General features: G+C 47.4%; 1 protein-coding gene across 3 annotated transcripts in view; it reads left to right on the plus strand.

Annotated features, from left to right (window-relative positions):
- Positions 1-13,903, plus strand: part of LOC140726443 (short transient receptor potential channel 3-like) — a 140,055-nt gene that overhangs the window by 39,585 nt on the left and 86,567 nt on the right. For all 3 annotated transcript variants that reach the window (XM_073042850.1, XM_073042851.1, XM_073042852.1), the window contains exon 2: positions 8,958-9,735. In XM_073042850.1, the coding sequence (XP_072898951.1) occupies positions 8,958-9,735 (778 nt within the window). The remainder of the gene's footprint in view (positions 1-8,957; positions 9,736-13,903) is intronic.

The following is a 13,903-nucleotide window of genomic DNA, read 5'->3' on the forward strand; positions in this document are numbered from 1 at the left end:
CATCCAAGGGGTCGGTGTGGACATGGTGGAGGATTACAAATACCTGGGGATACGAATTGACAATAAACTGGACTGGTCAAAGAACACTGAGGCTGTCTACAAGAAGGGTCAGAGCCGTCTCTACCTCCTGAGGAGACTGAGGTCCTTTAACATCTGCCGGACGATGCTGAGGATGTTCTACGAGTCTGTGGTGGCCAGTGCTATCATGTTTGCTGTTGTGTGCTGGGGCAGCAGGCTGAGGGTAGCAGACACCAACAGAATCAACAAACACATTCGTAAGGCCAGTGATGTTGTGGGGGTGGAACTGAACTCTCTGATGGTGGTGTCTGAAAAGAGGATGCTGTCCAAGTTGCATGCCATCTTGGACAATGACTCCCATCCACTCCATAATGTACTGGTTAGGGTCAGGAGTACATTCAGCCAGAGACTCATTCCACCGAGATGCAACACTGAGCGTCATAGGAAGTCATTCCTGCTTGTGGCCATCAAACTTTACTACTCCTCCCTTGGAATGTTAGACACCCTGAGCCAATAGGCTGGTCCTGGACTTATTTCCACTTGGCATAATTTACTTATTATTATTTAATTATTTATGGTTTTATATTGCTATATTTCCACACTATTCTTGGTTGGTGCGACTGTAATGAAACCCAATTTCCCTTGGGATCAATAAAGTCTGTCTGTCTGTCTGTCTTACTTTTACTGTTTGTACGATTTGTTTGTTTTCTGCACTTTGCGTGTTTAATGGTCCATTTCTAATGGGTTCTATTGGGGTCCTTTGTTTTGTGGCTGCCTGTAAGGAGACAAATCTCAAGGTTGTAAATAGTATACATACTTTGATAATAAATGTATTTTAAACTTTGCTTGTTGGTGGCAGATGGGATGATTTGAAATATCTCAGAAACTGCTGATTTCCTGGGATTTTCATGCACAACAGTCTCTCGAGTTTACAAAGAAACATGAAAAAACATCCAATAGGTGGCAGTCCTGTGGGCAAAATGCATTGTCACTGAGAGAGGTCAGAGGAGAATGGCCAGACTGTTCCAAGCTGACAGAAAGGCGACAGTAACTCAAATAAACACACGTTACAACAGTGGTGTATAGAAGAGCATCCCTGAACAACACATCGAGCCCTGAAGCAGATGGTCTACAGCTGCAGAAGACCACTCTGGATTCCAAGGCGTATCTTATAAAGTGGCCACTGCAGGACATTGAAATACTATGTGGTGAAATAGCAAGCATTGAACTGAAAGAATCAGGGCTCAGCTGATTTAAAACTTGGTGTGAACTTTCCCGATGAGCAACTTGCAGAAGCTGATCATGTGATGATTGCAGCAGAAATCCTCTTCTAATTCAAAAAAGAACAAAAATGTAATTATAAATAGGCAGTAGGATATTACTGCAGTTCTATTTATCATGATTAGTATCACATTTATTGCTTTACTATTTGCAGTTATTAGCAATAAAGCTTTCCACAGAAGAGGAAATTGATTAAAGGGTTGTTTCCAAGCAATAATCTAATGTAGTGATAGAGATCCCAGTGTATTCGATACAAATCAGTCCCTGGGGCTGCCAAGACTTAAAATTTCATTATACAGTTTTGGGAGAAATTGTTAATTTCTGAGTTGCAGAAATATACTTAATTTTGAGAAAATTTTCAGGAACAAACCCCCATATAATCTGGAGACTCTCCCCATTGCTTAGTCCAGATCACTCTCTTGTCAATTGTGATGCCCAGGATGTTGGTAGTGTCGGAACAGACCATGGTAACGTCATTGAATTTCAAGGGAAAATGGTGAGATTTCCAATTTTTAGAGAAGATTAGTGTCAGGAAACAGGAACTCACCACTTATTATTCATTATTGAACAGCGGCAAGACCTTCTTGTGCGTTATTCTATCTTAGAACTGAGCTGGTGAAGTGAGGTGTTCCTGTGAACGCCAGGCCTGTAGATATGACCTGACTGCGTCACTTCCAGAGTTGACTGTCTCTTTATTCTCTTCCACTTCCCCTGTCACCACCACCATCATTTGAAGCAGCTCTCATCTCTCTCAAATTGTTGTGTCAACTTGGTAAAACAGAAATGCGCACTACGCTCATCTAGCACGGTAATGTGTATTGGATTGAAGTCAAGGCAGTGATTGAACTAAGTGGCTAAGGTAAAGGAGATGGTCACTGTACATATATAGAATAGTGCTTTTGCAAAAGTCCAGCTTTGAATACCAATAAGATTAAATGTAAATGTCTCTGAAAACCCACATAAATACTCTAAAGCTCTTGGCATTTAACCGTACGGTGTACAGTTTGCAGGTACTAAATGATGTACAATGCCTCAACAAGAAATTCATGCCACCACAGACAGGATCCAGACACATTCGATATAGAAAACCCAGTGGGGTACTCCAGAGCTGCTTGCCTATCTCCACATGGGAATGCAGCCTAAATGCTCATGGTGTAGCGGTGTGCTACACGCAGCGCTAAAATAATGACACGGAGTCGGTAAACTGCAATTAAAGATGATTTTATTCGAACTTCACAGCCTTGCTTTAAAGCCTCCCTCATTCTGCCCTCCCCGGGCGCGGATGCTCTAAGGGACACGTACTCACAAACCCCCGCAGGCTTTTTCCCTTTGTTGCGGACCTGGCCTTCGTGCCTCCGCGCTGGCTATTTGTGAGCCAGTTCGAGTGCGCTAGGAAGTGGGTCGCCACATAACCCCCTCCCCCAGAACCAGCGATACACCCCCCAATGTCCACAGTCTGGGCCGGACCCTGTTTGGGAGGTCGGCCTCTGCGCTGCGGTGCCGGAAACTCGACCGGTTGCGCCAGGTCCGCATGGGCCGGTTTGAGTCGGTCCACCGTGAAAACCTCCTCTCTCCCCCCAACGTCCAGCACGAACGTGGACCCATTGTTCCTGAGCACCGTGAACGGCCCCTCGTAGGGCCGTTGCAGCGGTGGCCGATGCCCGCTCCGTCGTACAAACACAAACTTACAGTTCTGCAGGTCTTTGGGTACACAGGTCGGGTTCTACCCATGCTGCAAAGTGGATATGGGGGCCAGGTTGCCGAGCCTCTCGCGTAGTCTGCCCAGGACTGCTGCGGGTTCTTCCTCTTGCCCCCTTGGGGCTGGTATGAACTCCCCGGGGACGACCAGGGGTGCGCCGTACACCAACTCGGCCGACTAGGTGTGCAGATCGTCTTTGGACGCCGTGCGGATGCCGAGTAGGACCCAGGGAAGCTTGTCCGCCCAGTTAGCTCCGCGCAGGCGGGCCATGAGAGCCGACTTCAGGTGACGGTGGAAACGCTCCACCAGTCCGCTCGACTGTGGGTGGTAGGCAGTTGTGTGATGCAGCTGTGTCCCCAAAAGGCTGGCCATAGCTGACCACAGGCTGGAAGTGAACTGGGCGCCTCTGTCGGAGGTAATGTGGGCCGGTACACCAAAACGGGAAACCCAGGTGGCGATCAGTGCCCGGGCGCAAGATTCGGAGGTGGTGTCCGTGAGCGGGACCGCCTCTGGCCATCTTGTGAACCGGTCCACGATAGTCAGGAGGTGCCGCGCTCCTCGCGACACTGGCAGGGGGCCCATGATATCCACATGAATGTGGTCGAAATGCCGGTGGGTGGGGTGGAACTGCTGCGGCAGAGCTTTGGTGTGCCGCTGCACCTTGGCTGTTTGGCAGTGCATGCACGTTCTGGCCCATTCACTGTCCTGCTTGCGGAGTCCGTGCCAAACGAACCGGTTGGCTACCAGCCGGACAGTTGTCCTGATGGAGGGGTGCACTAAGTTGTGAATGGAGTCGAAAACACGGCGCCGCCAGTTTGCCGGGATGACGGGACGGGGTTGGCCGGTGGTGACATCACAGAGTAGTGTCCTCTCACCTGAGCCAACGGGGAGGTCCTGGAGCTGCAAATCGGAGACTGTGGTTCTGTAACTAGGGATCTCCTCATCTGCCTGCTGCGCCTCTGCCAGCGCCTCAAAGTCTACCCCTTGGGAAAGGGCATGAATGTTAGGGCGAGAGATCACGTCTGCCACGACATTGTCCTTACCCGAGACGTGCCGGACATCCGTCGTGTATTCAGAGATGTAGGACAGATGGCGCTGCTGGCTGGACGACCAGGGATCGGACACCTTCGTGAACGTAAAGATAAGTGGCTTGTGGTCTGTGAACGCGGTGAAGGGCCTACCTTCTAAGAAGTACCTGAAATGCCGGATTGCCAGGTATAGCGCCAACAGTTCCTGGTCGAAAGCACTGAATTTGAGCTCAGGTGGCCGCAGGTGTTTGCTGAAAAACGCCAGGGGTTGCCAGCGCCCCTCGATGAGTTGTTCCAGCACCCCACCGACTGCCGTGTTAGATGCGTCCACTGTGAGGGCGGTAGAGACGTCCATTCTGGGGTGCACTAGCATCACGGCATTCGCCAAGGTTTCTTTCGTTTGAACAAAAGCGGCGGCGGACTCCTCGTCCCAGGAAATGTCCTTGCCCAGACCCGACAGCAGGGCATGAACAGGGCATGATTTGGGCAGCTGAAGGGAGGAAGCGGTGGTAGAAATTGACCATACCTACGAATTCCTGAAGGCCTTTGATCGTGGTGGGTCGGGGGAAATGGCGGACTGCGTCTACCTTAGCGGGCAGAGGGGTTGCCCCGTCTTTAGTAATCCTATGGCCCAGGAAGTCAATGGTGTCGAGCCCGAACTGGCATTTGGCCGGGTTGATTGTTAGACCGTATTCACTCAGTCGGGCGTAGAGTTGACAGAGGTGGGACAGATGCTCCTGAGGACTGCTGCTGGCTATGAGGATGTCGTCCAAATAGATGAATGCGAAGTCCAGGTCGCGTCCCACCGGGTCCATTAACCGCTGGAACGTCTGTGCGGCATTCTTTAGGCCGAACGGCATGCGGAGGAACTCGAAAAGGCTGAACAGGGTGATGAGAGCCGTTTTGGGGGTGTCGTCCAGATGCATCGGGATTTGATGGTATCCCCGGACGAGGTCTACCTTGGAGAAGATCCGTGCGCCGTGCAGGTTTGCTGCAAAGTCCTGAATGTGCGGCACAGGGTAGCGGTCCAGTGTGGTAGCTTCGTTCAGCCTGCGGTAGTCGCCGCACGGTCTCCAGCCCCCTGCCGCTTTGGGCACCATGTACAGGGGGGAGGCCCATGGGCTGTCGGACCGCCGGATGGTCCCCAATTCCTCCATCCTCTTGAACTCCTCCTTCGCCAGTCGGAGCTTGTCCGGGGGAAGCCTTCAAGCACGGGCGTGTAGGGGTGGTCCTTGGGTCGGGATGTGGTGCTGTATGCCATGTCTGGGCATGGCTACCGTGAACTGCGGTGCCAGAACCGATGGGAAATCTGCCAGGACTCTGGTGAAGTCATTGTCGGACAGCGTGATGGAGTCCAGGTGTGGGGCTGGAAACTGGGCTTCACCCCGGGAGAACGTTTGAAAGGTCTCGGCGTGGACCAGTCTCTTCCCTTGCAGGTGGACCAGTAGGCTGTGAGCTCGCAAAAAATCTGCCCCCAGGAGCAGTTGGGCTATGGCAGCCAGTGTGAAGTCCCACGTGAACCTGCTGGAGCCGAACCGTAGCTGCACCGTACGGGTGCTGTAGGTCCTTACCGTGCTGCCATTCACGGCCCTCAGGGGGGACCCGGTGCCCTGTTGCGGGTGTCGTAACTCGTCGGAGGTAAGACGCTGATCTCGGCACCGGTGTCGACCAAACAACGGCGTCCCGACCGCTTGTCCCACACATACAGGAGGCTATCCCAATGGCCAGCCGCCGTAGCCATCAGCGGTGACTGGCCCTGGCGTTTCCCAGGAACTGGCAGGGCGGGCGACAACGGCGGGCTTCTGCGCCCCACCGCTGGTGGTAGAAACACCAGTGTTCGTTGGGCTCCTCACCCCTGCCTCTGGGGCTAGCGGGCTCTGCGGCCGGGCCTGGACTGGTTTGCTGCTGGGAGCGTGGCCTGGTGATCTGTGCGATGGATGCCCCACTCTCCTTCTTGGCGTTCCACGGCAAGTCCGCCCGGGCTGCCACCTTCCGGGGGTCGCTGAAATCCGCGTCGGACAGCAGCAGGCGTATGTCCTCGGGCAGCTGCTCCAGGAATGCCTGCTCAAACATGAGACAGGGCTTGTGTCCTCTGGCCAGAGACAACATCTCATTCATTAAAGCCGATGGAGGTCTGTCCCCCAAACCATCCAGGTGCAGTAAGCGGGCAGCCCGCTCGCACCGTGAGAGACTGAAAGTCCTTAGGAGCAGGGCTTTGAATTCCGTGTACTTGCCGTCCGCCGGGGGAGACTGTACAAACTCCGCAACCTGGGCCGCTGTGTCCTGGTCGAGGGAGCTCACCACGTAGTAATAACATGTGTCCTCTGAGGTTATCTGCCGAACGTGGAATTGGGCTTCCGCTTGCTGGAACCATAGGTGAGGTCGTAGCGTCCAGAAGCTTGGCAGTTTCAACGAAACCACATGAACAGATACGGCGTCGGTCATCTCCGGTCCAAAAATCGTTTGGACCGTCGGGGTCACCAATTGGAGCGGTGTGCTACACGCAGCGCTAAAATAACGACATGGAGTCGGTAAACTGCAATTAAGGATGATTTTATTCGAACTTCACAGCCTTGCTTTAAAGTCCCCCTCATCCCGCCCTCCCCGGGCGCGGATGCTCTAAGGGACACGTACTCACAAACCCCCGCAGGCTTTTACCCTTTGTTGCGGACCTGGCCTTTGTGCCTGCGCGCTGGCTATTTGTGAGCTGGTTCGAGTGTGCTAGGAAGTGGGTCGCCACAATGGAAATAAAATGAATGGCATTTAGGGCAACAACAAAGCAATAACACAAGTTAAACGTTTCTCAATGCAGTGTCAGGAAGAGTATTTGCTCCCAGCTGTTAATCAACACTCTGACCCCTCTAATCCTTCCCATCCACTGTTAACCTAATCAACCCCACTGGCAAATTTCCTGTCAACTCCTGCAACTTGCCACCTTGGTTGTACTTTCTAGGTTATCTGATGGGAATCAGATAGGGGCAATCCCTACGTCTGAATTTCGAGGCATGTGATTGAACGAGTGATTGTAAAGATTTATGAGTAAACATCCATCGTAAGCACACAAGGGAACTTCTACATTGCACTCACCCCATATTCCTTAAGCCACATCTTGCAGCCAGGCACATGTAGAGATGGACGATCAGGTTGGCATACACAACTGTAGAGATGGTGCTGGGGTATTGGTTATGTCTCCAGACAAGGGTGTATTTGCAGAAAGGTTCCAGTGTTTCATCCTGGCAAGTTTCCTACCCCTCAGGGCGTTACACCCCTTTCAATGTTGCTACGGAATTCTTCCAGGAGAGGGTAAAAAAGATTATCTTCACAATCGTTTGAAGTCCGACCACACACACCCAGAACTGCTTCTTCCAAAAGCTGTCAAGGTGTGCTACATCACATAACGTGGATTGCTTTCCTACTTGGTTATTCATGATCAAGTCCTCAGCACCCTAAACCTCTGCAAACTAACTGAGAATCCATGGCTATTCTGATGTGAGCTAAAGCTAAGGAGATTCCTACACTTTCTTCACAAAGAGACCTCAATCCATTTCATCATGTCTTACACATGAGAATCGGGAAGAGTGAGCAGACAGTTTCACGGGGTTTCAGGGCACCACTGACCTTGTTTTGATGGCATCTCATGCTGAGTCAGGATTGGCTGCTACCTGACAGGGGCTCTATTCCCTCAAGGTTCAGCTAGTGTGGTCACATGCGATGCATCTTACAGGTCAATTCCTGGCATCCTGTCAATAGTACTGATGACCTCATTTGTATACATTCCACAGAGACATCTGTAATTGAGCCACTACAACTGTGCATTCACTGATGACTCTTGACTCTATGCATAGCCCACAGGTAATCCAGGAAAACAAAGGATATCCTACTAGGATCATTGTGGTGGAGCAGACCATTGACATGCAGAAGCAATCATTGCACCACCTGCACCTCTGCAGTCCTCGGTCCTTGTCTACCAAAGGGCGCACTACCTGGCCTTGGTGAGGGCTTATTCTTTGCTTCCTTACATGGAGTTGGTGCCAAGCAGGAGAAGGAGAATTTGGTGGAAGTGGTCAAGTAATCTTTTTATGGTTGAGTCATCTATAAACAACGTATCCAACTGGAATGGTAATCAGCCAGCCCGGCGTTATCCACGTATCTCTTATCCTGCAAGTGGAAAGGATGTAGATCAATGAGAATCATTGAGTGATGGGCTCATCCTTGTCGAATCGCTGGAGTGATGTAAACCTCCAAACATCGATGTGAGATTGATGACAGTGTGGGTGAATGTTAGCCTGGGTGTTGTCTATGACTGCTGTTGGGAGGTAAGACTGGGTAATATTTTCACAGACTTTGACTGTGAAGCTTTCAAACTTCTTGCAATACTAAATGGATATCCTCTGTGCATGGTTTTTCATATGGACCATTGCCAGCTGACAATATCTCTAAGGACTTTCTATCCTTCATGAGGAGAAACTTCTCTCCTCCTCTCCGTAATAAACTACTTACTCACTTTTACCTGCACCCTGCCATCACTCGTAGCTAACTTTGATTACAATAATGCCTTATACCTCTGGTTGCAGCCATGTCTACTACCTTTTAAGAAGAATATCTTTAATTATTGCTAGCGATCTTTAACTCATTAAGGCCAGGGACAGTACTGGCTTGCATCTGGAATTACTGTAAGCTGAACATTGCATGCCTCAATCCAGCACATCTCTCAGCTCTATCCAATTCAATTTCATTTATTTCATTAATTTCTTGAGAAAACCACAGTAACCTCCAGTAATCAAATTAAAATTACATTAGGCAAGCTTTAGGAAAAGTTAAATGTTATGTAAACAGTTTCATTTTTAAAATGCAGATGTATAAGGTCGGCGGTATTGATTGTGGAAATGTTTCATATATAACTGTCGTGTGTTTTTCTCTCCCTATCCTAGGCAACGTGTCAGGAACCCAGCAGTAATGCAGCGGAGAATGACAGTGCTCAGAGAGAAAGGAAGGAGGCAGGCTGTGCGGGGACCAACATTCATGTTCAATGACCGGGGAACGAGTTTAACCCCAGAAGAGGAGCGTTTTTTGGACGCAGCCGAATACGGGAACATCCCCGTTGTCCGGAGAATGCTAGAGGAGAACAAGTCACTGAATGTTAACTGTGTTGATTACATGGGGCAAAATGCCCTCCAACTAGCAGTTGGAAATGAACATCTGGAAGTAACAGAGCTTCTCCTGAAGAGGGATAACTTGGCTCGAATTGGAGATGCGTTATTACTTGCTATCAGTAAAGGTTACATACGAATTGTGGAAGCAATTTTGAATCACTCTGGATTTGAGCCCAGTAATCGTCTGACCCTTAGCCCATGTGAACAAGAAATGCAGGATGATGATTTTTATGCCTATGATGAAGATGGCACCAGATTTTCTCCAGATATCACCCCAATAATACTGGCAGCGCACTGCCAGAAATATGAAGTGGTGCATATGTTGTTGATGAAGGGAGCACGGATTGAGAAACCCCATGACTATTTCTGCAAATGTACTGAATGTGTGGAGAAGCAAAAGCACGATTCCTTTAGTCACTCCAGATCCAGGATCAATGCATACAAAGGATTAGCAAGCCCTGCCTATTTGTCGTTGTCTAGTGAGGATCCAGTACATACTGCACTGGAACTTAGTAATGAATTAGCCAAGTTGGCAAACATTGAAAAAGAATTTAAGGTAAGACTTATGAATTCTTAAATATACATCTAAACAGGTATGTTGTATTTAAATTTTATAAAAGCTGCGCTGGTTAAAAAAGTGAATTGGGACACTGAGATAATTAATCCTTCAACTGCCAAGGGTGGGTTGGTGGTGTGCAGAATTTGTTCCCCTGGAGCAGTCTCTCTGATCCAGCATTTCGTGCATTGTGATACTGAAGCGAACTGTACATGGCGAAGGTTAATTCAAACTGTTTTGTACATGAGTCTATGTGAACATTAGTGTGCGATTTGGTTGTCGTGTCCTGATCTAGATAGTGTTACATGGAAAAACCATCCATTGGCTTAATGCTGCAGAACGAGGTTAATATACTAACTGTCATAACATTGTAATACTTGCTGCTGGCGTCAGGCTACATGCGAAAAATAGCCACATAATTATTAGGTTGTTTGGGAACTTAAAAAAATACTAAACCAAGAAAAAATGCTTTAAAGTCGACCATCTTTGAATTCTACTACAAGATTCCAGCTAAATGTTTCAACAGTAATGGTGGTTAAACCACACTTTGCCCCATCAGTTTAACTGCCCAAGATATCTCCAGTTTTTGTAGCTTTAGACATATACTCAGTGGCCATGTTATTAGGTATGTCTGCAGATCTACTCACTAATGCAAGTATCTAATCAGCCAATCATGTGGCAGCAACTCAATGTATAAACACATGTAGACATAGTCAAGAGGTTCAGTTGTTGTTCAGACCAAACATCAGAATGGGGAAGAAATGTGGTCTAATTGACTTTTGCTGTGGAATGATTGTTGGTGGCAGACAGGGTGGTTTGAATATCTCAGAAAATGCTGATCTCCTGGGAGTTTCACGCACAGCAGACTGTAGGGTTTACAGAGATTGGTGTGAAAACCAGTGAGCAGCAGTTCTGTGGGAAAAATGCCTTTTTAATGGGAGAGGTCAGAGAAGGATGGCTAGACTGGTTCAAGCTGACAGGAAGGTGACAGAAATTCAAATAACTGCGCATTACAGCAGTGTGCAGAAGAGCATCTCTGAACACACAACATGTCAAAGCTTGAAGTGGATGGGCTGCATCAGCGAACGGCCAGGAACATATACAGTAGCCACCTTATTAGGTACAGGAGGTGAATAATAAAACAGTTGCTGTGCATACCGTAAAGCTGAATCATTGCAACAAGCTTCTATATTCAGGCTATTGCTTATGATGAACTTAATTGTATATGGATTGCCAATAGCAAGCAACAAAAATGCATAGAATATATGGGAGTAAAATACTTCCATGCTACACTGTCCCAACACTGAGCATGTAGATAGTGACCCTCGTACGTAGTCCAAGTCCTTAAGCTTGAACTCCTTTGTAGCTAATTTTATTGCAACCAGGAGGCACAACACGCATACAATAGGTTGTTTGCATTCATGTGAACAGAAAATAGTGAACTTAACATATTTTACTTTAATAGAAGCTGCAGAAGGGATAAGTAAGAAATTCATATATACTGTAAGCCAAAGAACCCAAAGCTATCTTGCCTACACTATCCTGCTTCTTGAAATCACTCTGTTCTATTCTCCCAGAATGTCTGCTTCTATTCCATCTGTTGTGGCACTTCCTTCATCACCAGTTCTGAAATGCTGTTCTTTCTCCTTAACCGTGGCGGTACCAGCACCGTCATTGATGGGTTTTCAAATGTTTCTATTGTCCTTCACGTACTCCTGCTTTCAACTATTCTCCCAGAGAAAGGATAAAAATTCTGGGATAGGATAGGAAAGTATAGGACTCTCCTTCCACCCTATCCCTACTTAATGGACACCCTATACTCTGTCTGGGTATCCTCCAACCTGATTGCATGATTATTGATTTCCTCTTCTGGTAAAAAAAAACTCCCTCCCCCTCCCCTCTTCTATTCCCCACACTGGCCCTTCATCTCTTCTTACCTGCCCATCATTTCCCCCTGGGTCCCCTCCTCCTTCCCTTTCTCTTACAGTCCACTCTCCTTTCCTATCAGATTTCTTCTTCTCCAGCTGTTTGCCTTTCCTGCCCACCTGGCTTCACCTACCACCCCGAGTTAGCCTCCTTCCCCTACCGCCACCTTTTTATTCTGGCGTCTTCTTCCTTCCTTTTCAGTCTTGAAGAAGGGTCTCGAACTGAAACATTGACTGGTTATTCATTTCCATAGATGCTGCCTGGCCTGCTGAGTTCCTGCAGCATTTTGTGTGTGTTGCTCAGTATGTATAACCAGTTTCTTTTCCAGTTTGTGTCAGAACTAGGCAGTTCAGATGTTACGTCAATAATATGTAACATTAACTCAGTCTTTCTTCACGAATGCTGCCTGGCCGTCTGGGTATTTCCAGATTCACTTTTATTTTAGATAACAAACAGTTATTGTGTTCAGCACCTCTGTGTCGTTTTTATTGTTTTTCACTCTGTTCTCATTTATCTTCCTCTAGTTACACTGGCCCAGACGGCTCAGCTGCAATTCCAAGGGGAGTTGAAGGGATGTGAGAGAAAATAGGTTATAATGAAATAAACTAAGTAATGGGATTGTTCAATGAGCTAGCATAAATTCAGTAGGCTGAATGTCCTCCACTGATGTTGTGAGAAATATGTAAATATGGAAAGTAGCTATCTCTACTGTTTCATAGCAGGTGTCCACATGATTAGTGTCACTCAGTTTCTCTAGCCACCACTATTATAGACATTCCCTTTCAAAGTGAACCTTCGCTTTATTTAGACGACAGCTTAACTCAAAATCAATGTTTTGGTTCAATTCAATGTTTTAAATGTTGAGGCATTGAAAGGAAGTATGAACATCCCAAAGCAGGAAGCGAGGAAGCTGACAATCTCTTTGGTGATTGCTCGAACCCAGTGAAGGAGATTACCTGTAGAATAAAACTAAAACATAAGTTGGTTACATTTGAGGGACAGTTTTCTATAAAACTCCCAAACCAACACTGAACCTTGACCTTTTCAGAGAATTCAAACAAACAGTACAAAGAAAAGCAAATGCCGGAAATGGAAAGAAAGCACAAGGTGGACTGAAAGTATAGGGAAGGATATTAATGTGAAAGGAAGATGGAGAAAAGTAACCTTGTTACTATGCCAAGCTGACTCATAGTTTATTAAACTTCTTTCACCAAGTAAATGACAAATACGGAGACAAAGTTATAGAATTTCAGAGCTGTACCTTCATCCCACCATGTCCTACCAACCTTTCTGACCATCTACAGTAATCCTCACTTACCCACATGAGGTCCGTATCCTTCTACACCTTGTCCAATTAAGTTTCTGTCTGAATGCCTCTCAGACAATAATTGTATCCAATTCCACCACTTGGCCAGATATCACCCATTCTCAGCATAAGAAACACTGACTCCTGAGATTCCCTCTCAACCCCCCACCTCATACCTTAAAATTGTACACTCCTGGTTTTGATAGCCCTAGCACGGGGAAAAGAATTGACTGTCCATTCTATCTACATCACTCATAACTTTACATCCTTCTGTCAGGTCACCTCTTCTTCTTCTTTATTCCAGAGAAAACAAGCCCAGCCCATCCAATTTCCAATAACGGGAAATCCTCCAATTCAGCAACATCTGGATGAATCTCCTCTGTATGCTCTCCAACATAGTCACACCAGGACTGCACACAATACTCCAAGTGTGCCCTAATCAGCCTTGTGTAATCTTGCAACATAATGTCCTACCTCTTTTATAGTCTATACTCTAACCTGTGAAGACAAACATGTCACATGCCTTCTTCACCACCAGATCTCCTTTTGTTGTTGCTTTCAGAGAACTTGAACCTTTTATCCTTCGATCTCCCAGTTCATTCCTAAGAGCTCTACCATTTAATATATATGTCCTACTCTGTTTAACTTCACAAACCACATCACATAACACATGGCAGGACTAAAAATTCCATCTACGAACAATCATTCAAAGGTTTCAACAGGTACATTTAATGTTAGAGAAGTGTATACAATATACGTCCTGGAATGCTTTTCCTTCGCAACCATCCACAAATGACAGTTAAATGTTAGAGTCCCACAGTCCCCCCCCCCCCAAGCTCCCCTCCCTCCCGCGTGTAAGCAGCAACAAGCAATGGTCACTCCTCCCCTCACTGGCAAAAAAAGCATCAGCACCTGCCACTGAGCACTCAAGTGCGG

The sequence above is a fragment of the Hemitrygon akajei genome, chromosome 4 (assembly GCF_048418815.1).
Source record: "Hemitrygon akajei chromosome 4, sHemAka1.3, whole genome shotgun sequence".
In the NCBI taxonomy this organism is placed as follows: domain Eukaryota; kingdom Metazoa; phylum Chordata; class Chondrichthyes; order Myliobatiformes; family Dasyatidae; genus Hemitrygon; species Hemitrygon akajei.